Genomic DNA, 24,880 nt, shown 5'->3' with positions numbered 1-24,880 from the left:
TCTGAAGGCGTTAGCTGACTGTGTCGCGGTCCCCGTGAGCTAGACGCCCTCCGGCAGACGAGAAAGCCAGCCTAGAGGATCACCATGTAAGGGGAAATGCTAGAGAAAAGACTAGAAGGAAGGATCTGTGTGTGGCGGGATGGGTGAGTGGAATTTTCTTCTCTCGTTGTGCAGCTGTGGCAGAGAGCATGTGAGCGGGGCATGTGTGAGGTGCCACCCGAGGGCGGGGACACCGCCCACAGGGGACAGCGCGCTTCCAGGGGGCTGGCGGAGAGGTGGCACAGTAGGCCCGCCCCCGCTGCTCCCACCTGGCGCTGGCCCAACAGGAAGGCCAGGCTGGGGCCTGCAGGGAGCCAGACGCCGTCTCTCCCTTCCCTGGCGTCCCGTCCCTCCCCTGCAGCCACAGGACGCTGGGCCAAGAGGTGAAGTTCTGCTTTATTGTTGCAGCGACTCTTACAGACATTAGCGTTCAGTTAAATAAAGGAAGAGAACACATTAAATACATCACAACCCCCAAAACGGTACAGAGGAAGGGGAGGGCAGGGCGGGCAGTGACCAGACTGTCAGAGGAAGTACATTCAGTGGGTGTGTGGTGCCAACATTCCAGGCTCACGTGTATATATATTTTATTTATATAATTTATATTTATATATAGAGATCATTGAGTTTTGTGTATACAAAGAACCATATTGTTACAAATACAATACTCTACTTGTCCCAAGCTTTACAATAAGCTCTATTTCACCCTCTTTACAGAACAATAGTACAAGTTCAGACGCTAGGGGCTGTGCTGGATATGTACAAGACATTTCCTTCCCACGTGGTCCTCACGCACCGCCGGGACGGAGGGGGACGAAGAATCGGGTCGTGTGCTCCAGAAGGCCCAAACCAGCCAGCGGCCTCGTAAGTGGGAGAGTAAACGTATCAGGAAGGAGGTGGCCCTTGGTTGTAAACATTGGTAACAGCCACACCAGTGGGTCGAGGGACCCAAGAAGGGCTCGTGGATGGGTTTCCTCAGCGTGCAGCGGGGGGTGTCGCGTGTGAATGGGGGCCTCGGGGTGGCAGGAGCCATGGGGGAGGTAGTCGTTGACTCTGGGACTCTCTGAGGCCGGCGCCGATGGGCACTGTCCGGAAAGCAGACCCACGGGCCAAGGCTCGGAGTCCGGCGGCCCAGGGCGGGCCCCAGGCCCCGAGGGGCCCGCTCTGGTCCGGGAGTGGACTCCAGGCCTGGCTCTCTGGGGGCTTCCTCCTCTCCTGAACCCAAGGCTGACGGTGGCTCCCTGAAATGCTCCCATGCGAGAAGGCAGAGACAGGACGCGGTGCGTCCTGGCTGGACCTGGAGGGTGGAGTCACCAGCCTGTCCCAGCCAAGCAGCAAGAGTGGCTTTTTGCCTGGGCCCTGTTTGGGAAGGTGCTCTGTACATAGTGTCCCCATCACAGGGGGATTCAGATATTTACATATATAACTATATATACTGGGATGCCAGAGGAGACCACCACATCCCACGGGATTTTCAAAAACCGAGTTACTCACCCACCTTTGTTAACAAAGGGTGCGGGATCTGAACTCGCTCCAGGCACGGGAGCAGGGCCCAGAACACACTCCAGCCCGGCGACCCTGTACTGAGCTCCAGGAACGTGCACGGTCTGGGTGTGAGGAGCCACTCTGACCGACAGAAGGTATGTGGTGGAGAAGTAACCCCGTTCTTACCCTAAATATGCTGCCAGGAGATCTTACCAAATTGGCTTTTCCGCCACTTGCCAGACATTCCAAGACTTTGGTGCCGTAGCAGAATCTGTTCTGTTCTCTCCCCCCTCTCCCTTGGGTGCAGAAACGTCATTGTAGTTATTGGCAGGGGGCACAGGGATGTGCAGGTGGAGTTCGGTCTGCCGGCCCAGCGGGGACAGGCCACCCGACTGGTCAGCCTAGACCCAGACAGGCACAAACCCCTCCCGCGATCTTCCCAGGCTCCTGAGGCCCCAAACACCGCCACGAACACTTGTTCCTGTCTTACCCACTCTCTTTGGCAGAGGAAAGATGGACCCAGGCCTCCTGAGTGCCGGACTGTATTACCAGACACGCTGCAGTCTGGGACACTGAGAACCAGGGGCCGTGATCCTGGCTCTGCGGAAGGCCCTCGGTGGAGCTGAGCCTCCTCAAAAGAAGTCCAGGGGTCCTGACCGGCTCCCCTGGGAGGGGCAGCCCCTGCTTTATGAGGGTTCCTGCCACACACAGACGGGTCAGCCACTAACGCCTCTGGAACATTCAGCTTTCCTGACTCCCAGAAAGGAGGCACAGAAATCCCAGGAGACCCCGCACCATTCTCTGGTAACCGTGTCTTATTCCTGTTTTTGATATTCACGTGTCTCCCACCCCGAGATCCCTCCATCCGACAAATACATACATACCGGCCAACATGTGGGCACTGCATTCCTGTTTCCACAGACACAACAGAAATATCCCAGGTGCAGAGAGCAGGGACTCTATTCATATTACAAAATATATTCGTTTCTCTTTCCCTGTCTCTGCTGAGGTCACAAACAAAACGAAACGAACAAAACCCAAACCAACCCACAGCCACCTACATGAAAACAAAATGCTCTTTGGACCAAGAGTAAGTGAAAACTGGCTCAGAATAAGATCACTAAAACATCTGCATGAACGGAGACCGCCTCCCCCCTCCCTCACCGCCGCACACTCTCTCAGACCCACGAGGCAGCAAGCTGATGTTTCCAGAACACACCCGGGGCTGCTTCGGCATCGTGTGAGGTCATTCTTACCCTGCTCTGGGGCCCTGAGCAGGGAGGACAGCAGGCCTTACCTTGGGCCAGGAAGCCTGACCCCACACCATCTGGGTCTTCCTCGAGGGGAGCAGTCCATCCTTCCGAGACCCCCAGGGCGGGTGTGGAGTGGGGGCACGGAGGGAGTCCGCTAGGACTCTGAGCCAAGGTGGCGCTGGTGGGGCCAGGCCTCAGGCATGGGGGTGGGGGGTGTCTCTCCCGACAGGGCTGAGCGGCCCCTGGAGGCCTCACTTGCCTCGTGGAGAGGCGAAGTGGGTTTTGCAGGGGCTCTGTGTGCCTCACTGGCAGTGGGGGAAGGGAGGGCCAAACACACCAAAGAGATGGCATACCTACGTGTGTGGCAGAGAGGGAGGAAGGGATGACCGGCCAGGTCTGTCTGATGGTGGGTGACCTCGGGACCACCAGAGGAAGCTGGGCAGCCCCTGGGCCTGCTGAGCTCTCTGCACCGAGACGGCGCCCTGGTCCAAGGCAGTCTCCCTTCTACCCCTGGCTGAGGCGGCTCACATTTACCAACACAATTATGTCAAAACTAAAAGTAGCTACAGAAGAGGCAGAAGGTTGGCTCAGAAATTCTGGGCGGGGATGTGTGGCACCCCGAGTCCGCTGTGGGGGGCAGGGCAAGCCCTGAAGGACACAGCTGGCCTCTGCCGCCAGACCCACCCAGAGCCAAGACCAGCGGCTGGAGTGTAGGCACTGCTGACTCTGTGCCTTCCCTGCCCCCAGGAGCACCTCGTGGGGGAAGGGAGGACTCTCCCCGGGAACCCCGGGGGCCCCTTCAGGACGGTCTGGACAGCTACCTGGTGGGGACTGGCTACTCTCTATCCTCAAGGGCGTGCATACAAAACTTTCCCAGCATTAAAAAAAAAAAATGCAAACTGGAGAGAGAGAGCAGAGAGGTCTGTGGATTCTTCTCCCGTGTAGAACCGGTGCTGGGCGTGAGAGGGAAAGGTCTCGGTGGGCACACAGATGCAGCACGAGAAACACACCACGAGTGAGGACAGTCCTCCATGCAAGCCGGGGGGCTCGGCCTCAGATGTAAACGGGCTGCTCCTGGGCCGTCAGCAGTCTGTACATGGCGGCCGGCATCGTCTTCATGTGGATCTGCGGGCGGAGACGAGCGTCAGCGGGCCTGAGGCTGCGGGCGTGGGCCCCCACTGCCCTGGGGGAGACGGCACCTCTAACCGCGGGGGCGGGCGGGGTCTGAGGCTCTCCCCCCACCACTCGCAGGGACCCGACCGAGGCGGCCTCCAGGAAGAGAGGAATCCACGGGCTTTCTAAACCGTGCGGGGTGGCACAGGGGGGCCGTGAAGACCCGGGAGGCTTTGTTTTCCCAGCCAGTGCAAAGGTGAAACCCCCTTAAGACCTAAGTAGAGTGGCCGTGGGTTGTGACCGTGGGGGGACTGGGCCCTGCCACAGCCATGGCCACCGGAGGAGGCTGGACCGGAGACCGCCCCCGGAGGCCCGCTCCATCTATCAGACTTCCGTGTCGCGGCGCCTGTGGTGACGTTAACTGGGAATATGGACAGGCCTTGGGTGGCCCTGGAGGGGGCGGAGTCACATGAGTGAGAGTTGAAAAGGGGAGTGGATGATGCAGAAGAGACTGGGTCCTGTTCCCAGGGTTGCTCTTGGACGCTGCTCGGGTGACGTCTGGTTCGAGTCGGATGGTCCTGCTCATCGAGCGGGGTTTCGGACCACAAAGGGCCCTGCCTGGGAGGCCTGAGTGCGGCTGCGCAGGCACGGGGCCTGGGTACGGGGCCGCCCCCCTGCCCCTGCTCCTACCTCCCCCACCGCGTTGGAGAGGATGTGGACGATCTTCTCGTGCGGCGTGGCCACCACGCTCTGCCCGTTGATTTCAATGATCCGATGTCCCACGCGGACGCCGCCCCTCTCGGCTATCCCCCCTCGCATGAGGCTGCAGATCTGTCAGAGCCAAAGGCCACACGGTTACCCCTCACGGTAGGACCACATGTCAGGGGCCTGGGTGGAGACCGGACTGTCTTTCCTGGAACCCCGGCCCTCCGGTCTCCAAGGTTACTCAGGGGCATTTTGATCTCTTGCTTGCTTTTTGCAAGAGGCAGGGCTCCTGGACGCACAGGGCCACCCTGCTCCTGCATGACACATGGGGGACATAGCACCTCATGTCACAGCACACGGAGTTCTGGCTTCCTGTCATCTGGGAAAGAGTCACCGGCGGTTTCAAGCTCCCAGCCTGTGTGACACCGGCAAACAGGAGTTCCCACACCCGCTGCTCGGACTCAGACACCCACCTCTAGGATCTGCGGCCCACTGTTCAGGGTCACAGTTACATGAGCCAAACCCCCCTGTGGGTTCCCCAAGTGTGGCCAGCTGGCCGGGACTTGCTCCTTCGACCTTCTCTACTCAGCAGCTGTGTTTAAACTCACTCCCCTCCGGAAAGGACAATGGGGTTGGGTTTGTCCCTGTGTAGCCGGGCATCACAGGGTGCAGAAGCCGCTGGCTGGTGGAAATGAGCTCCCCAGGGCGTGGAGGGCTGGGGCTCAGCCCCCACTTCACACAGAGCATCTGACTTTCTCCAAGAGCGTGTTCTGAGTTCACAAAGTTGACATTTCTTGCCAGATCGTGTGCCTTCTAAGCCCACATAACCAAGACCGTGGCATTGTGTGACAACGCGCTAGCTGGGTCTGAGTGTGTGGGCCCCGCAGAACCCCCGCCCCCACACTCTGGGGTCAGAACGCTCCCGAGGAGCCTCCCACGCTCAACTCAAAACCGAGGGCCCCACCACTGTTAGTCAACAACTCTGTTCATTTCCGAGCTTTTAAAATTATTTGAATATAACAAAGTACCCAAGGAAACAGCCAATAAAAACAGGTGTCTGCCAAAACCTGTAAGGACTAACTGATCCTGGCTCCCTTCCTAAGGGGAAACTGAGGCCGCCGAGGTCCAAGGAGCAGATGAAGGGGCATCTGGATGTTTCCACTCCAACTGGGAACTTCAACGGTATTTCTAAGCCTTGAAACAGACTTGGAATAAAATTTGAAACACCTACCACTCTTAATTGAGATTTTAAGGGGGAAAAGAATAGGGCTCTTCAATCTGGAAAGATGAAAGAGAGGGAGGGCACATCCAAAACCTAGAAATTCAAGGTCACAGACAGAGAACGAGATGGTCATCACAGCCCACCATCACCATGAGTCCAGAACAAGGCAAACCAGGCCAAAATGGGAGTAATACCAAGTATGGAGTTTCAGTTTGGGATGAAAAAGTTCTAGACAGAGCTAGCGGTGATGGTCATAACCACTCGGAATGTAGTTAATGCCACTGAACTGTCTGCTTAACAACAGTTTAGATGGAGATGTCTGGGGGCTCAGTTACGCATCCGACTTCGGCTCAGATCATGATCCCCCGGTTCGGGGTTGAGGCCCCACGTCAAGCTCTGTGCTGCCAGCACGGAGCCTGCTTCGGGTCCTCTGCTCCTACCCCACTCACTTTCAAAAAATAAACAATTTAAAAAATGGTTTCAGTGGTAAACTTAACGCTGTGTAAATTTTACTGCAACGGAGAAAAGAAGGAAGTATTGTTTCGAGGCAGACTTCCAAGCGATGAAAATCTTCCTCATCCCCAAAGCATGATTTAGGGTAAAAGGGCGCAGCAGAGATGCGCATGCGTCGTCACCGCCGCGGAGGCCCTGCAATCCCCGCGGAGCCCGTCCAGCCAGCACCGGCGCCGCGCACCCCAGGCTGGGGGCTGAGCGGCTCTACACGGGCCGGGCCAATGGGGGTCGCCCCGTGGTGACGCAATGGCAGCCCCGGGGGCCGGAGGGGAAAGGACGCCCTTGGAGCCACATCCCAGACTCCCTCAAGTTGGCAGTTGGGAGGCTGTCCCTTTCACCATTGCAAAGAGATTCAGGGCCAGGGCCCTGGGGACCCCTTTCCTCTTCTCATGTGGAAAGGACACAGGATTCTTGGCCCCCAGGGGGGAGCAGGGCCAGCCCCCACCCACTCCTCCGGATCCTGCTGAGTTCTCTCAAGGCAATGAGTGGCTTTACAAAACTAAAAATTTGGGGCGCCTGGGTGGCTCAGTCAGTTAGGCATCTGACTTCATCTCAGGTCATGATCTCACAGTTTGTGGGTTCCAGCCCCACAGTGGGCTCTGTGCTGACAGCTCAGAGCCTGGAGCCTGCTTCAGATTCTGTGTCTCCCTCTCTCTCTGCCCCTTCCGTCTTCAGGTTCTGTCTAGCTTTCAAAAATAAACATTAAAAAATTAAAAGTAAAAATTAAAAAACAAACACTGTGCCACGGTTTAATTTGTCAGCTGTGTGGGACACAGCCCTACTTACGATTCCATTCTGGACGCTGAAACCCAGCTGGTAGCGAAGGTCCGGTCTCCTGATCAATACGGTGGTCACTGGGGGACACCTCACGATGTTCAGCTTCACCCGGGGCTGGTTCTTCAAGCCCTGAAGCACGAGCAGAACAGAGTGCATATGGTGACCAGAGGGATGGACAGGTCTAAGGCACTGGAGGCAAAGGGAGTCCTAAGGAGTCCCAAGGAACCTTCCGTCATTTCTGAGACTCACAAGGCAGACCCGCATATAGGCTGACAGTGCCCAAGCAGGGACAGTCTGCTGCTAGAAGGTACCAACTCAAAGCCCAAAGAGCTCATTTACCTCTCACACTGGTGGCCGGTGTGCTGTGAAAGCACAGGGCTTGTGGGAGACCTGGGGGACGTGCTGACCAGTCAGCCGCTCTGTGTGGGCACCCAACCCTGCAGTCCGTCAAAACCCGTCCTGATGGTGAACCACCTGGAGCACAAATGCTCGCCACCCACAGGAGCTGTGTCCTACAGTTTCCTTGACAAACCAACTCTAACTATATCCATTTTACAGAAGAGGAAACTGAGGCTCAGAGATACGAAGCAACTCACCCCAGTTCACCTGCAGCGGGACCCCACCCCACGTCTGTTCTGTTTTCACAACCATGCATCTCGCCTCCACCATGATCCCCCATGCAGACAACGGGAGAGCGTGTGTCCTTCACGAGGAAGGCTTGCTCAACGAAGGAACCAGGGAGAGCAATAAAAGAATGAATCTGTGTCACCACATCTGCTATCCTGGCCTTGCACGGGGCCGTTTTCAGCTTACTTTCCCACCTGGCTAGAGTCCAGGGCTCCTAACGTCTGACTTCCCGCTGCCTTTGATGGATTACGGTCGGTCCTCTCAGTGTTTGAGTTTGGATGAGGCTCAATTTCACTTCCCACCTCCAGCATCTCTACCCATCTCCTGGGCGTTCGGAGCCGCTCTGTGGTCTGCGGGACCAGAGCCTCCCGGGGCTGCAGCTTGGGTGACGGTGACTCGGTGAGCACACGCGGGCAGCCCTTGCCAGATGCTCTCCGGGGTTTCTGGAAGGTCTCTGGGCGGCCTCTCTGGATCACAGGTGAGGACGTCAAAGGGGAGCAGCAGGGGAGCTGAGAGCAGGTCTCCCGGGGCCGAGTCCGCCAGGGACCAACTCCCGCTGGGGCAGGCCCGCGTCCCCACGCCCAGGGACCCTCGTGGCGTGTTGTTGTCACAGCCGTGTTTTGGCCTCTGCCGCTGGGCATCCTCGCCACCCGCCCCTCCCTTCCCCCCACCTCGGTCTCCTGGTCACCCAGACAAGCGGTGAGTGACACCTGGAGGTCCCCTCCAGCTCCAGTTCCGACTTCACTCCTTTCCACCCATTCCTTTCCTCAGCAAATTTGCCGCCACCACCACATCTCCACCATGAGGCTTAGAAACACCCGTTTCTGCTCAGGTCATGATCTCACAGCTGGTGAGATCCTGCTTGGGATTCTCTCTCCTGCTCTGTGCCCCTCCCCACTCATTTGCCCCCACTCAAACATCAGAAAAATACTAATAAACCACATCCATTTCTAAAATTTAAAATAGGCGTCTTCCAAGGGGGTGGTGCTCAGATATTAATGGGCATACAGTTGATCTTTGAACAACGCAGGGGTCAGGAGTGCTGACCACCCCCCAAACTGTGCAGCTGAAAATTCACATACAACTTTGGAGTCCCCTGAAACTTAACTACAAAGAGCCTACGGTGACCAGAAGCCTCACCGATAACATTCACAACACGTATTTTGTATATGTATTATACCCTGTGTTGTTACAACAGAGGTGGCTAGAGAAAAAGAAAAGGTTGTTAGGAAAATCACAAGGAAGAGCAGATATTTCCAGTACTGGGCCGTGTTTATTGAAAAACACCAGAGATAAATGAGCCTGTGTAATTCGAACCCGTGCTGTTCAAGGTCAACCGCGCTTCTCTCTCCTTCCTCTTTCTCCTGCGCTCAGTATTTACTACTCACTAGCAGTGTGCCAAGACTCGTGTAGGCACTGCAGACGGCTGCAGGCCCACGCAGGGCACCCCGGGGCTGGGGCCCCTCCTCCCCGCCCCCTACAATCACACACCAGGAGACCAGGGACCTGCTGGAACCAGAGCGAAGTAGGCCCAGAGGAGGAGCACGCAGAATCCCGGCTTCAGACCAGCCACCAGCTTTGAAAGCTCACACCTATTCAGTGCTGGGATGAGGCAGGGACGCGTGGGGACAGGGAAGCCCTCAGAACGCGCCCTGAAAACCCAGAGGAGGACTTCTATTTTTTCAACCTCCTAAAAAAAGTTCCCACTGCGCTGGTGGGTTCCCCTTGTGTGGTGTGTGAAGGGATTTAACAGGCCTGATCTGTCCCTCAGGGAACGATTCTCTCGGCTGGGGAAACATGCTGCCAGATGAAGCTTAGAGAGACGCCCGTCTGGAGCAGGGAGAGCTTGCGCTGGCTCCGTGCTCCTCACAAGTGCTCCAAGTTGGGTCCCATTAAGTTGGATTTCTGAGCTGCCATTTGAGAGGAGAAGCCAGCTAAATAAGCGGCCATTCTGTCCCCAGGACAGCAGGGGAATGGGGTGGCCAATTAAGAAATACCCTGGGAGGGCTGGGGGAGGGGAGAGAAGCCAGCATGGTCTCTATGGCAACAGGGAAGCCGGACAGGATCCTGTGGAGGGAGGAGGAAGGCGGTGCTCTAGTTTAAAAAAGAAGAGTATCAGGAGGGCAGGGCCACGGAGGCAGCGGCCGCCTGCTAACCTACCACACTCAGGTCTTAGGAAGGAGGCCAGAAAAATAGTTGCTAGGGAAAGAAAGCATTGAAAATGCTTCAATGCCTGTAACTCTATTCTAGAAATGTCTTCTATGTTCCCATAACGGCGGGGGGGGTGGGAGAAGGTCAACACGCCTTAAAGTGGCAAGACACAGAACACATGGTTTAGACCCTTGTGTCTCAAAGGCCTTTGAAGACTGGTGACGTCATTGCCTTCGAGGGGCTGACGAGACCCCGCCCCACACACGTGGAATCTGCATTTCAACAACAGCCCCAGGGCTTTCAAACCAGTTTTCCAAGCCGTGATCGATCAGGATGAGAGGTGCTTGCTAAATTCACTGCAAGGTGCACTGGCACAAGGGTGAGACGGAGCTACCAACCAGAAGCCCGAGTCTTCCCTGGCACTGGCGCAACGGGCAGGGCGGGGCTGTGGGAACAGGGGCTTCGGCGGAGGCAAAGGAGGTATTTGTCTAAGGACTTTTATTCTTTTAAATTTTTTAAATTTTAAAAGAGAGAGGGTGCAAGTGAGTGAGGGGCAGAGAGCGAGAGAGTGAGCGAGAGAGAGAGAGAGAAGCGGTGCTTACCCGAAGCAGGGCTTGAACTTGCGAACCTTGAGATCGTGACCTGAGCCAAAGTCAGATGCTTAACTGACTGAGGCATGCAAGCATCCTTGTCTCAGAAATCTAAAACATTTTTTAATGTCTATTTTGAGAGACAGAGAGACAGAGTGTAAGTGGGCAAGGGGCAGAGAGAGAGCAGGAGACACAGAATCGGAAGAAGACTCCATACTCTGAGCGGTCAGCACAGAGCCCGACGCGGGGCTCAAACCCACGAACTATGAGATCATGACCTGAGCCAAAGTTGGACGCTTAAACCAACCGAGCCAGCCAGGTGTCCCTAGGGAATCTTAAAACAGTGTTACAACCCACTGAAAGTCTTTATTTGGTGCTAGAAATTCTAGCTGAAGTCAGTGGTAAAATCCTCCTCCCAGCCAGGGTGGACCACGCACATCTCTCTGCTTGACAAAGCAGCGCATCCCGGGCGCCGAGGACCGTGGGCTTTGTCCTCGCGGGGCCTGCAGGCTACGTCCTTGTCTGCGGGCGGCCACTAAGCACTGGTTCCCTTGCTCTGCATCCTCAGCAGTGATGTCTCTTTCCTCACCATGTGGCCTTTGAATTCCGATTCCATAGAGACTCCATTTATGGACATCAGAGATCAGCTCCCAGTGCAAACATACCTTTTCTGCTTAAGAAATTGCTTCGATGGTGCTCTGACTGCTTGGAAGCAAGCTTTGTGTCAACCTTGATGTGAGTCCATTGGAGAAAAGATGGGTCCCTGTGCGGCCCCAGGGGGCCTGGCACTGGCCTTGTGCTCTCAGCCTCCCTCAGCTGGCCCTGCCTCCTGGGATGTGCACGGAGCTGTCCACAGGAGGAACCCGTGCAGGTCGGCTGCGCCCTTGGGGTCTCTGATGGCTTGTCTGTAAACCACGCGGCCATGAGGGAGGGGGCTGGCTGTCTCGAGGACGGAGGGAGGTAATGAAGGTGGCCAGGCACCGCCTAGCAGGTGCGTAACGGCACGGACAGGAAGCCCCAGGAGACCCTTCTCGCCTTCTTTTGGCTCCTCTTCCCAAAGGTTTCCAGACCCAGATCCACTCCCCAGACTCCCTCACCTGCGTCCCTCTCTCTGAGAGGATCTCTCCCCCGTACCTCTGAACTCCTGCACTCCCAGGACTGGCGTCCTCGGCCTTTGCACTCGGGCTCATTCTCCGCTGAGGGGCTGGGAGTCTGGCACCATCCCGCACCTCTACCCACGAGATGCCACAGCCTCTCCTCCCCCCAGTTTCCTCAGCCTCCGGGGCTGAGTGACCTGGCTCTTCCACTGACAATAATCACATCACCTTCCTATGCCTCGGTTTCCTTACTTGTACGATGGGCATGACAAGAGTACCTATCCTACAGAAGGCTGCCATGAGGGCTCGGTGAGCAAATGTGCATGTTCTCAGAACGGTGCCAGGAGCACGGTACTCAGTCGCCGTTAGCTATTCGCTCTTACCTTCACGTCTCCTCAGCCAGACCAAGTTCCCGGGTGCAGACTGGATCTAACGTGTCTGGTTCCCATGGCCCCTCAGGGGTTTTCATGCATGCACAGTGTTTAAGTCATTTGCTTACTAGTATGAAAGGGTATCCATGAACATTGACACATGTGAGTGAGCTACCAAACACGGTGGGTCCTGGGTCCCCACTCCCAGCCTTCAGCCCCCCCGACCTCTCCACGGCACCTCGCCATTCAATCGGCCGTTGCCGGCTGTGCTCAGGCTTGTCCCCACCGCTGCAAAGCCAGCCCGGGGTCCATCAATTTAAGCAGCAACTCCAGAAGGCCGTATCCCTGTTTATGTTACTCATCGGCCTAGATCTTGCTCCTCCTTCCAAGTCCACCTTAAAAATCAAAGAATTCTCCTCCCTCTGATGTAGCATTTCACCTCTTTGTTGCCATGAGCGCCCATGACCCCTTTCAATGATAAATTATCCTCCACATGCGCGCTGATCTTCCGCTTCTCTCAAGTTCAGCTCCGCCTAACAGAGGCCCATTGAGACATGTCTGAGTGAGGGGCGCCTCGGTGGCTCAGTCGGTTAAGTGTCCAACTTTGGCTCAGGTCATGAGCTCGTTCGTGGTCTGTGAGTTTGAGCCCCTTGTCGGGCTCTGTGGTAACAGCTCAGAGCCTGGAGCCTGCTTCAGATGCTGTGTCTCCCTCTCTCTGCCCCTCCCCCAGTCACGCTCTGTCTCTCTCTCTCTCAAAACTAAACAAACATTAAAGAAAAATATTTAAAAATGTCTGCATGACTATGCACCTTCAAGGTAGGGTCTTATATATATATACATATATTTTTAAAGTATATATATTATATCTACATATACATATATATATATATATATATTTTTTTAAAGTAAGGTCTACCCTCAGGATGAGGCTTGAACTCAAGATCCTGAGACCAAGAGTCACATGCTCTACCAACAGAGCCAGCCAGCGCCCCAAGTTTCTTTGATCTTTACGTTAAGAAGGGGTAGGATCTGTTTAAGTGTAAGATGTAACAAAAAGAAATCAGACGAAGCCAGAGAGGACTATTTGTTCTCTGGGTATGGTAATCTCTTGAGGAATCAGAATGTATCTGTCTCATTAAAAATGAAGAGGGCTCCCTCTCTGTGTCCTATACACTCACCTTGACTTCCACTCTCCAATTGCCCGGCCGTGGATGTTGGCTTTTATGGTTTTGTTTCTAATAACTGTTCTATGAATTCACTTAGTCCCGCAGCCCATATACACGCACACACTCACGTGCATACCCACAGCTATGTTCTAGCTCACCGGCCTTCAGGAAACCTCGAGGGATGAAAGAAGGTCCTAGAACCCAGTCTGCCTGTGGTGTCATGGTGCTTGGCATGGAGTTGGGGCTCCAGATACTGAGGTGGAGGAGAAATGTTCCTATTGGCCATGCAATCAGCAGGTTCCAATGTGCTCGAGAAAGTACACACGGTTGCTTCATTGCTAAGAAAATCTAATTTCACATTGTTTCATGTGAGGAGCTCTTCTCTGCCTTGCGCAGGAATGTCTGTTCAGGTTGAATGAGAAATAAGGACATTCGGGTGTGAGGAGGAACACACAGCTGTACCAGAAGGTTCCCCCTTTCTCACAGCACCTGGCATATGTGGATCGTGTTATGTAAGCTCTGGGGCAGGCCACGCTCACTTGGATCATGGCCATGGCCACTGGGAAGGAAACTGGGCTCTCAGACCTGAAGCACTTCCACGATTTGAAATGGGGATGGCCAGTCACCTTCAGTGCAGCTAGCAGACTATCAGTGACTGACTGACTGAGCTGCGGGAACGTTGGTGGAGACTGAGTCTAGGCTTAGGGGACGAGAGTGCTGTGATTGATTAGTGATGCCTGCAAAGGCACAGAACAGAGCATGGTGTTACAGGAGCCACATATACCATCTTTGACCTAAAAATGACTTCAAGGAGGAGTCTGGTAAGAGCCTGAGTGCAAGCCCATGCCTGTGGCATCTGTGTCCTCCCATGTGCCCGACCCTCAGGTTATGTTCATAGCATCAGTGACCGAAACACAGTCATACTTCACCCATGTTAGGTTTTCCACTTCCACGTACCTTAATGATGCTCTGGCAGGTGGACAGCGGCAAGCCCACCAGGCTGGTGCCATTTATGGACATGATCTGGTCCCCGATATTCAGCTTCCCCGATTTCTCAGCGGGGCCTCCATGCATCATGTTGGCAATGATCACGGTCGGCAAGATGGACCCCCAGCCAGACTCCACGATCACCACGCCCAGGATTTCTCCTTTCTGCTTCTCTATGAAGACCTGAAAGGGAAGGAAAAATGAAAATAAAAACAAAAACCCTTAGAAAGCTTGAATCAGTAACCACCCAGGGTGGTGATACAAATCACAACTTTTCTCCATTTCCTGTCTTGACTAAAGAAAGACATTTCCCTGGGGCAGCTGGGTGGCTCAGTAAAGCCTCCGACTTTGCCTCAGGTCGTGATCTCATAGTTTGTGAGTTCCAGCCCCGCACTGGGCTCTATGCTGACAGCTTGGAGCCTGGAGCCTGCTTCAGATTCTGCGTCTCTCTCTGCTCCTCCCCTGCTCACACTCTGTCTCTCTCTCAACAATAAATAAATAAACATTAAAAAAAAAAAAAAGAAAGACATTTCCCTGAGCTTCCAGCCCAAACAAGTCCTGTCTTCTCTCAAGTCCACGGCATTTGGTAAGAAAGGATTTCACACAATCCTTCTTGTTCCACATAAGCTCTCTTGCCTTGGCAATGTAAAGACAAAGGGCACAATGTGGTTTTTTTCGTAGCCCCCAGGGAGCAAAGAGGCTGTGTAGGTGGGGACACCGGGGGTGCATTATGGTTTCCGGAAATATCTTCTGGGTTCTATACACAGTCCCAGTCCCTGGTGCTTCAAATATTCTCTCCAACATTGGAGATTCTTCTATGAAAAAGAAATAGACATTTCAGACATTCTCTCTTTGCAAGGAGAAAGCCGAGGAAGAAGGAAAAACAACAAAAACAAATGACGCTAAGGTTATCTCCACCAGAAGGTTGGAAGAGTCAGCAGAAAGACCATATTCTAGATGGCTGTACTAGCGTGTTGCCTTCCCGGGCAGGGCAGAGACGACAGGCATCAGTTTTGGTTTCCTGCAGTCTGGCAAGATTTGTACAGGCACTACAGAAGGGCAAGACACTTTCTGGAAGCCTCTGACAAAGACACTGTGTATCTGTTTACTGAGATCCTCACATACACATACACCTCCCCACGCACTGTGGCAGTGGCCGCTGGGGCCCGACAAAGCCCCCTCACGGGCTCGTGTCCCTCCTCCTGGCTGCTAATGCCCACAGCTGGCCGCGTCCCTGGAGAGCTGCCCAATGGGACACACTCCCCGTGATGGGTTGTTCAGCTGTATTCTCGAAATTCCTATGTTAGAGGCCAAACCCCCAGTACCTCAGAGTATGACCTTATTTGGGGGCGGCTGGGTGGCTTGGTCAGTTAAGCATCTAATTTTGCCTCAGGTCATGATCTCACGGTTTGGTTTGTGGGTTCAAGCCCCACGTCGGGCTCTGTATTGACAGCTCGGAGCCTGGAGCCTGCTTTGGATTCCGTGTCTCCCCCTCTCTCTGCTCCTCCCCCCCTCATGCTCTGTCTCTCAGAAATAAATGAACGTTAAAAATAATAAATAAGTTTAAAAGAATATGACCTTAGTTGGATATTGAATCTTGGCAGGGGGAGTCAAGTTAAAATGGGGTCACTCGGGTGGGCCCTAACAGTGTGACTGGTGCCCTTGCAGGAGGAGGAAGTTTGCACACAGACACATGCACACGGGGGACGATGATGAGACACACAGAGAAGACAGTCATTTCCAAGCCAGGGGGGCCTGGCACGCACCCTTCCCCCACAGCCCTCAGGAGGAAGCGGCCCTGAGGACACCTTGAACTTGGACCGCTAGCCTCCAGAACTGTGAGGCGGTACAATTTTAGTTGAAGCAACCCACTCTGAAGTACTCTGTTAAGCAGCCTGAATACATGGATACACCCCCCTCCCATCCGGGGCAGTCGACGACGGACTTGCACCAGGTACAAAGGCCTGCCAAATCCTCCGGCCCAAGGCGGGACCAGTCTGCCCTGTGACCCAGAGCTTCCCCTGGATTCCAACGAATCTCCTCTCCAGCAAGGCCACACTTCTCTAAGCTTAGCATCCCCACCACCCTGCTGCCCACACTCGCTTTTTCCTGAGCGCACTCTCCCCCAAAATTCCTTGAACAAGAATCCCTGCTTCAGGCGCTGCTTGTAGGGGACGGAGGACACCAAACCTCCACCGGCGGGTAAGAAGATCACTTTCTCATAAAGTACTTATTGTCCTGGGGGAATCCCAGTCCCTGGGCTAGACTCTGAAGACACCCAGTTCCAACCTGAACCCCGGTGGCCTCATCAGGTCCTCTTCCACACAGACCCCGCGCCCCAGCTATGCTGTCTCCTTCATGGCCCCCCAGACGATTCCTGAGCTTTCTGACCTTCATGCTTCTGTACTTGGCCCAGCTCTCTGCAGTCTTTTGCGCTTTCCCAAGATTCCCCAGACCTCCAGCCCAGCACTGATGACTGCGTTTTCCCCCAGACTCTCCTGCAAAGCTCTGAGGCTGTGGGCCGCCCCCTGGGGGAGCACAGAGTCCATCACCTGAGACCCGACACCCGCTCCATTCTCACAGCTGTCTCTGATAGTGCTTGTCCCCAGCACCATCACTAAACTTTTCTGTGCCCTTTCCTAAACAGTGGGCTCAGGGGGATGGGGTTTGGGTCCCATTCACCTCTGGAACCCCCGCCAGACTTAGCTCAGGACTGTCGGGGCACCGGAGGACATTCCGCCTTGGTGATGGCTCTCCACGGTGGGCTTTAATGACAGGGTCCCACGAGGGACCCTGGAGATGGGCCTGAGCCCCCAGCAAGGTCCCACCAATGGCGCTCTTCTCCCCCCCACGGCAGGGCTGCCCCCACACTCCTGGGGCTTCTGCCCGGCCGCCCGGAGAGATACCTACATCCTTGCAGTTTTCTGACTTGGAGAAGTGGATCAGGTCATCGTTGTACATGTCCTGGGTGTTGAGCAGGTCACTGTACTCCTTCTGGCTCAGATCTTCAGGGTTAATCCCGTTGGCCCTGAGGAACTCCTGGTAGGCCACACTGAATGCCTGCCCGATGGACTGTGCGATCAGCTGGGCCTAGACAGGAGCCGGAGAGGGAAGGCAGAGGTCAGCCGGGGAGCCCTGCCGGCAGAAGCGCCTGGGTCCCCACAGGACCAGAGCCCCCGGCGTCGGCTGGGCTGGTGGGCCAACGTGGGGCACTGATCCCTGCCAGAGGCCGTCCTCAGAAGGACGAGGGGCACGTTTTACTATGACAACGGTCACAAGGGAGCTACTGGCATCCAGTGGACAGGACTCTGCCATGAGGAGGACAGTCCCATCCACAGATGAGCCACTCTACACCCTGAACAACTCCCAGTCACCCCACTGGACACTAGGATCCACGCACCACCTGCATCAAACCCCCTGAGCCCAGGACTCAACCTCGACTTACATAGAACACAAAGGCGTTAACTGCACGGGTCTAATTCACATGAACGTTCTGATCGTAGAGCTGCTGTGTTAAGTGAGAGAAGATGTTGAGTCGCTTTGTCTAGGATTTCCCTGGAAGCTTCCGGATTTGGGAAAATTGTTAGCAGCAACGCTATTCCTGGTCTCTGGGTGGTGAGTAGATCACATCCCCAGCAGCCTACACGTTTGCTGCATGCTGAGGGGATTCTCAATGAAGGCAGGGTCTGTCTACACACCTATTTTTCTACTGAGCCCTCAATTCAAAAGGTCAAATAGGAAGTGTTTCTCATATTCAGCTAAATGCTATGTAGGTGCAAGCATCAGACGGCTCTGCTATTTCTTCTGGAACGGCTGGCCCCCAGCATTTACGCACCGTAGTTAAGTACAATTTTATTTGAGCTTGCTTTCCTTTGATTTCTCCTTTGTGCTACATTTGTGGCAATGCTTTAGCCTGTGGGCAAATTTTCAAAGTGGGAAGTTATATTATCTATGAATTTTATTTCAGGACAATAATGGGGCCTCACAAAATATCTGTTGTAAAAAGGGGGTTCTGGGTCCCACAGAGTTGAAAACCCTCATCAGGTCGAACCCTGTAGTTTCCAGGTGAGGGGAGTGAGGCCCAGAGACATGAAGGAACCTGCCCAAGGTCACACAGCTCACGGGACAGGAGCTGCGCTTCTGCGGGTCGTTCCTGACAGGCTCTCCTGCGTTAATTCACCCACGCGATGAATCCAGCTCGCCGGCAGCCACGGGCCTGTGCGTCATCCAGCGCCAGCCAAGGGCCGTCCCCGCAATCCTCGCATCAAGCCTATGCCTGATGGGAGTGTGACAGTGCCATGGGCCCTCATCCTAAGCTCTCGAGGCCGTGTGTCAGAATTTAGAAAATTCTGGATGTTAGAAAAGGCAACAGGGTGCATGTATCATACGTTGTCTAAAAACCCCATCAGAAAGCGGGGAACCGCCCTCCAAACAGTAATATTGCAGAAGACTCACGGCGAGCTGGAAAAACCCTATAAAGTGTCTCACGGCAGCTCAGGGCAGGTTTATCAGCCACTGGATGCCAAAAACCCCTTTTCTCAAAGCTCTTTAGACCTTGGAATGCTGGGTCTGTTTAAGGTGAGCAGTTTAGCTAAAAGCAGCTAACGAGCAGCGAAATCAGAACCTCCTACGACGGCTGGCTGTAGGACAAGAAAAGCTTCCCTTTTCCCTGTGCGTCTGGTGACCCCGTGCGCACAATCACAAGGACCAGCACCCTGCGCCCTGGGTAGAACCGAGCGAGGCGCTGCTGCAGGCCTGAGGCGCACCTGCGGACGGATGACTGAAGAGCATGTGCAGAGCGCTGAGCGCCACCGACGGGAGCACCCACAAACCCCCAGGCTGCGGTGTGTGTGCTGTCTACCGGGGCCACATGGCGGCCCAGCGAGGGACACGCTGTCATCTGACACCAGCTCGGAGGCCTGTATGTGGATCCAGTCTCGGCTCCGGAGCCGACGCCCTTCTGTCCTTTGCTTCAGAAGCAAAGGGGATAAAAGATTGCTGGGTGCACTCTCGTCACACCTCTTGCTTCCTCAGTCCTCTTGTCACCTCCCCAGATGGGAGCTGGGACGAAAAGGGACCCCTCCTTAGAAGCTCCAGCCAGGTGGGGGTGGCGGAGGGTCACGCGGGCATCCACATGCCTGGGTGGGGGCGCGCAGAGCTAACCCCCCCTTTCCAGCCAGCCTGCAGGACATGTGAGCCTTAAGCTTCTCAGTTTCACTTTCGAAACTTTCTGAGAAACTTCCAGAACTCATTTTCTCCCAGTCTGCGCGCTTGGCCTCTGGCTTTCAAGGCAGAGCAGGGGGCATGGCTGCCTTCGCAGCGGTCTCCTCCCGGGCGCTGGGTTCTAGGGAACCAGACCGGCAGGCGACGGTGCGGAGAGCGTGAGTGTCCCCGCCTCCCTGTGGCTGCCGCTGGGACAGCCTGAATCCCCAGGATGAGCAGCTTGCCTCCGGCTCTTACTCCTGCAGGAAGGCAATTTACTGCAGTGAGAGGAACTCTCTCCTGGAGACAAGTGGCCTCTCTTGAGGAGCCAGCGCTACCACAGGCCATTTTCTTTAAGTGGCTAAGGGCTCTCTGCTCAACAGGAGAAACAGAGTTTGCGCTGCTGTGGTGAGGGAAGATCAGCACGGTCAAGGGCACGGACACGGTTCCAGACCTTCATCATGGGGCCGTGGCCCCTGGCCCTGAAGGGAGCTTCTAAGGCCTGCCAAGCTTTCGGAAAAGCTGGATGCTAACTCGGCACGGAGTCTGGGGGCCTCACCTCACAGGGGTGCCTGCGGGGACAAGGCCCAATGGAGGCAGGGCCCTGCCTCTGCTGTGAATGAGTTTTCTCTGTTGACTGTGACACCGGAAAGGTGGGGGTTGGGACTCACTGGCTTGGTGACGGGAGGAGCAGCGGGTTTTCGTGAGGACCAGGAGCGGGCAGGCGGTGCTCCCGTCACCGGTGGGGGTGGGGGGGGGGCAGGAGGAGGAATCCCAGCTTTCCTGTGGTCCAGAGGGCAATCCTACGCAACCGAGGATGGCCCGCCCCCCATGCCCTCATGCCCGGGTGGGGCGCGCCTGGCCCCATGGGTCTCCTCTTTCCCCTCATTCTAGGCCATGCTCGAATCGCCCTTTTCTTACTCAGGTGACGCAGGTCTCTCTTCAAATGTCAGCTCCTCAGCGAAGACTTCGATTATCCCACCTGAAACAGCTCCTGCCCTAGTTTTATTTTTTCTTTATAGACTGTCTCACCATCTACCTTACGTCTATTTATCCATTTATTTTCTGTCTCCTGTAAGCCTCATGATGAACACTTTGTTTATTCACCCCCGTATCCCTACCATGTACTTGACACACAGTAGGTGCTCAATAAATGCGTGCTTCATGTGTGATTAATGAGACCGATTCAGGTTCTGAGAGAGAGAGAATGTGACCCACCCAAGGGCAGCCCAGGTCACCCCGGGGGACATCAGGGGAGGCACCCTTACGTCCTCAGACTCAAAGACATGGCAGATCATCTTGTACTGCCTCTTGCCGTCCTGGGATGGGTGGGAGGCTTCCACGTTCTCCTGCGAGTTTGAGCGGGGCATCCGCCTGCGGGCCATCAGCACCACGATGTTCCCGATGTCCGCTATGTAGGAAATGGTCCTCAGAGGGTGGTCCATCATCGTCTCCTGGAGGGCGCAAGGGACAGGGATGCTAAGTCCGGCACAGCACCTAACGGCCCAGGAGAGAGTCTGTCACCCCACAGCCCAGCCCAGTGCATCCCCATGCGGCAGGGTGGTGGGGTGGGGGTGGGGGGTGGGCTGGGTTCAGAGACTGCTAGCAGATTCACATGCACCCATCTAGCCTGGAGGCAATTCCTGGGACTTATTGACCCAGAGCAAGAAGTGGTGTGTAGTATGTGAAAAAAAATGTTCAGTCATTTTACAACCAGTAGAATCTCTGGTGGAGAAGTTAAAAGGATAAAATATCCACATGTGACAGCTGTAGTGTGTGTGTGATTTTAAACAAAAATTTCTTAAAAGTCTAACCTGTTCGAGTTCATGAATCTTCTCATAAAAACCTATGAGCCTGATTTGCAAACAGCAGCCATGGTTTATTTTTCCCTTAGATCTTCGAGGCAACAGTCCCAGAGCACCCCCTGCCCCCAGCCCACCCCCACAGCCGGCTCTGCACACGCGGCCTTGTAGCTTGTCTGGAAGCCAGCAGCTGAGACAGGGGCTGTGCGGGCACTGGCACAGTCTCGGAGCTGCCATGCGAGGCCCTCGGCCCCCGGGAAGGTGGCAGGCCGGCTCGTACCTGTGTGTCGGCATTCAGTACTTTGATTCTCTGGGTAGAAATGAAGAGATCCACCTCGGTCATCGGCTGCGATTCCCCTTCCGGAGCCTGAGAAGGAAGATGCACCAGGGGAAAGCTGAACGCCTCATCCCGGCTCAAGGGCACGGGCGCGAGGTTAGCTCACACACAGACGCACTGAGACACAGTCACCAGAACGGCAGGGCGGACCCCAGGTTCAGATGCCGAAGCGGCAGGGGCCACGGAGGACGGACTCACCCACCACAGAGAGCATGAGCAGTTCCAGCAGAATATGCCGGTCCCCTCTGCCTCTCCCCTACAGAAAGCAGCAGCTCACTGAAGATGTGAGTCTAGGAGCAATGGCCGTGAACTGCCCTTTCTGCAAGGCTTTTGGAGCCCAACACACTGAAGAATAAGGGCCACTGACCCACACCCCGAGACCTTGGGGAAGTCACTGCATGTCTGCCCCTGTTCAAGTGACAGGGGACGTTTACAGCAGGTGCAAACAAAGTCATTTAGATGCGGTTCTGGTAAAAGGGTCTTCATGTTCGTACGCCACCACAGCGACACAGAAGCCGTACCCACTCCTGAAGCCACCCCATTAAGGAGGAGCCCCAAATGCCTCAACACCCCGTAGGTAGCCCACAAGCACCTAGTAGCTAGAAAACCAAACAAGCGTATCCATCTGGTCCACTTAGGGTTTAACTCCGCGCAGTGTGGTTATTAGCGAGTTTTCTTTTTTGCATCCAGCAATCTGACAAATGCACAAGTCAAATGTGACTATAATTGAACAGACCCAAGTCCCTGCCACATTAATGCTCCTGAATGGGGGAACTTTCACACTCCTGGAGGATTCATTTAGCATCTCCAATCTGCTGCCTGTTGTCTCTCTGATGTGAAATGACTAATGAGCAACAGAAAACAGCCACTTTAGGCAACTAAGTTTTGAGAAACGTTGGCTAATGGGGCGGTTCAAAAAGAAATCTGAACGAAAACTTGCTGGATGCAGAAAACAAAAACACAAAATAATAAAACGGCAAAACATAAATAAATGGAAAGAACAGGCATAACACCAAGCTGATGACGTTATTTGTACTGCACCTTCTTTCTGCTTTTGGCTAATTTCTGGGCCATCTGCTTAGCATGGAACAAACAGAGACAGGAGAACAGTTAGAAAAGAATTTGCAGAGACTCGAAGTCAGAAAGGGAATTGACAAACTAGTATCGATAGTGGCATAAAGCATTTCTGCGTGAGGAGGACTGACTTTAAAAAAATCCTGCTCTACAGATAGTCAATTTCCTAACTCACGATTTTGTAGATGGCAGGGCCGGAGGAGGAGGAAACACTGAGGGACTTCTTATGTGAAACTGCAATCAATCCTTTCAAAGAACCGAGTCGGTTCTGTTGATTTTCTTAATTGTATGCCTGCCTGCTTATTTCCTTGATTTCAACGTACATCTGAATTTCCTTTTACTTTCTTTGGGTTACATTTGCGGATTTTTTTTTTCTAGCTTCTGGAGATGAAAATTTAAATGACAGATCTTGAAGCTCTTTTTTCCCTTGATACTTTTATTTAAAGCTGTGAATCTCCCTCCAAGCACTGCGTTAGCTGTATCCCACAAATTTTGTTATGTTCCAATCTACTTAGCACTTCAAAATGTTTTGTAATTTCCACTGTGAGTTTCCTTTGAACTCTGGATTATTTAGAGTTGTGTTACTAATTTTAATACATTTGAGGATTTTCTAGTTTTCTTTTGTTACTGAATTCTGAATTAATTCCACTGTGGTCAGAGAACAGACTCTGATTCCAAGCCTTTGAATTGTGCTAGGTTCTTAGCCCTTTGACCCAGAACATGACTGACTGTGGTCAATGTCAGGTGGACTTCAAAAGATGCATTCTTCACTTGCTGGGAACAGTGTTCTAACAATATCAATTAGGTCAATTAGGTTGGTTAAGGGTACAGTTTAAATTTTCTATGTACTGGCTGATGTCTTCCTTATCTGCTTGTTCTAAAATTTACTGAGAGGTGTGTTAAAATCTCTAACTGTTACTGTGGATTCGCCCCTGTCTCCTTTTGGTTCTGTCAATATTTGCTTTATCTATTTTATATCTATGTTATAAGGTACATACATATTTAAGGTACGTATGTCTTTCTGTTGAACTGATCTTTTTATCATTTATCTCTAGTAATAATTCTTGCCTTAAAGTGGTGTCATATTAACATCGCCTATCCATAACTAGAAATAGATGTAATAATCCTCCCCCCCTCCTTTTCTCACGAGTAAACGATAACACAGTTGATTAAAAAAGAGAGACAGACTGCAGCCAGATTGTCTAAAACTGAATCCTGGCTCTGCCACCAACTAGTTGTGAACCACCTCACATCTCTGTGCCTCAGTTTCCTCATCTGTAAAATGAGGATAAAAACAGTATCTACTGCCTAGGGCTGTTGTAAGGATAAAACAGATGTGTGCAAAGCTCTGAGAACAGTGTCTGGTGCGTTTTGAGCACGACCTTTGTGTTGGGCGTTACAGGATTATAATTTACCTACATCAGAATGCAACTCCTTGGCTCTCGGTAAGGCTTGCTGGACATACACAGACCTTGTACAAATAATGGCGAGTCAATGGCCAAACCGCAAACGCTGCTGTGGTGAAGGGGGGTGGAGGACCGTCCGTTCCCTCACACTCCTCCATACTCACCTGTGGAAAAGCCCTCTGTTCCCAGCAGCACATCTCTAGCTCATTAATGAGTCAAATTTGGATGTCTGTTCTATCTCACTGGAGAGAAACTAGATGAGTCAGCCATCCGACATCAAGTACCTCCTCTCTGGTGCAGCTGCGAACTAGGGCAGCCCCCTCCCCCACCGAGCGCTTCCTGGTGACCATGAATTCATGGCGAACAGTCTGCTCTGGAAAAGTCAGAAGGCAGCAGGTGTACAGCAGTATCCTAACTGCTGTGCATGATGGTGGACACGTGCCCACGTCGGAGGAGTGGCCCTCTGCCACACTGTGCAGATTTCCATGTGGGACCCAAGAGTCCCGTGGGGGGTGTTCCCACCTGCATCGACTGCCATCCTCACGATAAATGACCACTGTGAGATCCTTATGTGTGTGTGTTTGTTCTACCACTTTCCCTGAAATTATCTGGCAGGAGTAAGAATTTCTACTATTCTTGATACCAAAACCGAATAGCTATTGGTCAACATCCTTCACTGTTAAGGCACCGTGATCTGAACGCGTCCTCTTGGAGGAAGCTAAGTCTGTTACCAATGGAATAACCAAATTGTTTTTTGTTTTTGTTTGTTGTTTTTTTGTTTTTTACTGGAATGGTTGATGAAGAAAGAGAATCCAAAAGGCAAACCGAGGTTCGTGAAAGGCATTCTGAAGTAATTGTTATGAAGTGGAGGATATTTTATGCACTTAAAGTACTACCAGGTTTCCAACCATGTGTGCTATTCAGGTGCCCCGAAACAAATTCTAATTTAAGGACTACATGTGA

At 53.6% G+C, this 24,880-nt stretch overlaps 1 protein-coding gene across 3 annotated transcripts in view; it reads right to left on the bottom strand.

Moving 5' to 3' along the window:
* Positions 1-416: 416 nt before the first annotated feature.
* Positions 417-24,880, bottom strand: part of APBA1 (amyloid beta precursor protein binding family A member 1) — a 202,089-nt gene continuing 177,625 nt past the window's right edge. For 2 of the 3 annotated variants that reach the window (XM_029920339.1, XM_029920340.1), the window contains exons 6-13: positions 22,479-22,511; positions 21,381-21,467; positions 20,567-20,752; positions 17,007-17,186; positions 14,067-14,279; positions 7,117-7,236; positions 4,581-4,721; positions 417-3,902 (exon numbers count right to left, since the gene is read on the bottom strand). In XM_029920339.1, the coding sequence (XP_029776199.1) occupies positions 3,831-3,902; positions 4,581-4,721; positions 7,117-7,236; positions 14,067-14,279; positions 17,007-17,186; positions 20,567-20,752; positions 21,381-21,467; positions 22,479-22,511 (1,032 nt within the window). In that variant the 3' untranslated portion in view covers positions 417-3,830. The remainder of the gene's footprint in view (positions 3,903-4,580; positions 4,722-7,116; positions 7,237-14,066; positions 14,280-17,006; positions 17,187-20,566; positions 20,753-21,380; positions 21,468-22,478; positions 22,512-24,880) is intronic. The other variant, XM_029920341.1, reaches the window with a different exon arrangement.

The sequence above is a fragment of the Suricata suricatta genome, chromosome 13 (assembly GCF_006229205.1).
Source record: "Suricata suricatta isolate VVHF042 chromosome 13, meerkat_22Aug2017_6uvM2_HiC, whole genome shotgun sequence".
NCBI lineage: Eukaryota > Metazoa > Chordata > Mammalia > Carnivora > Herpestidae > Suricata > Suricata suricatta.
Note: the sequence above shows the minus strand (reverse complement) of the source record. Positions and strands in the feature narration are given on the sequence as shown.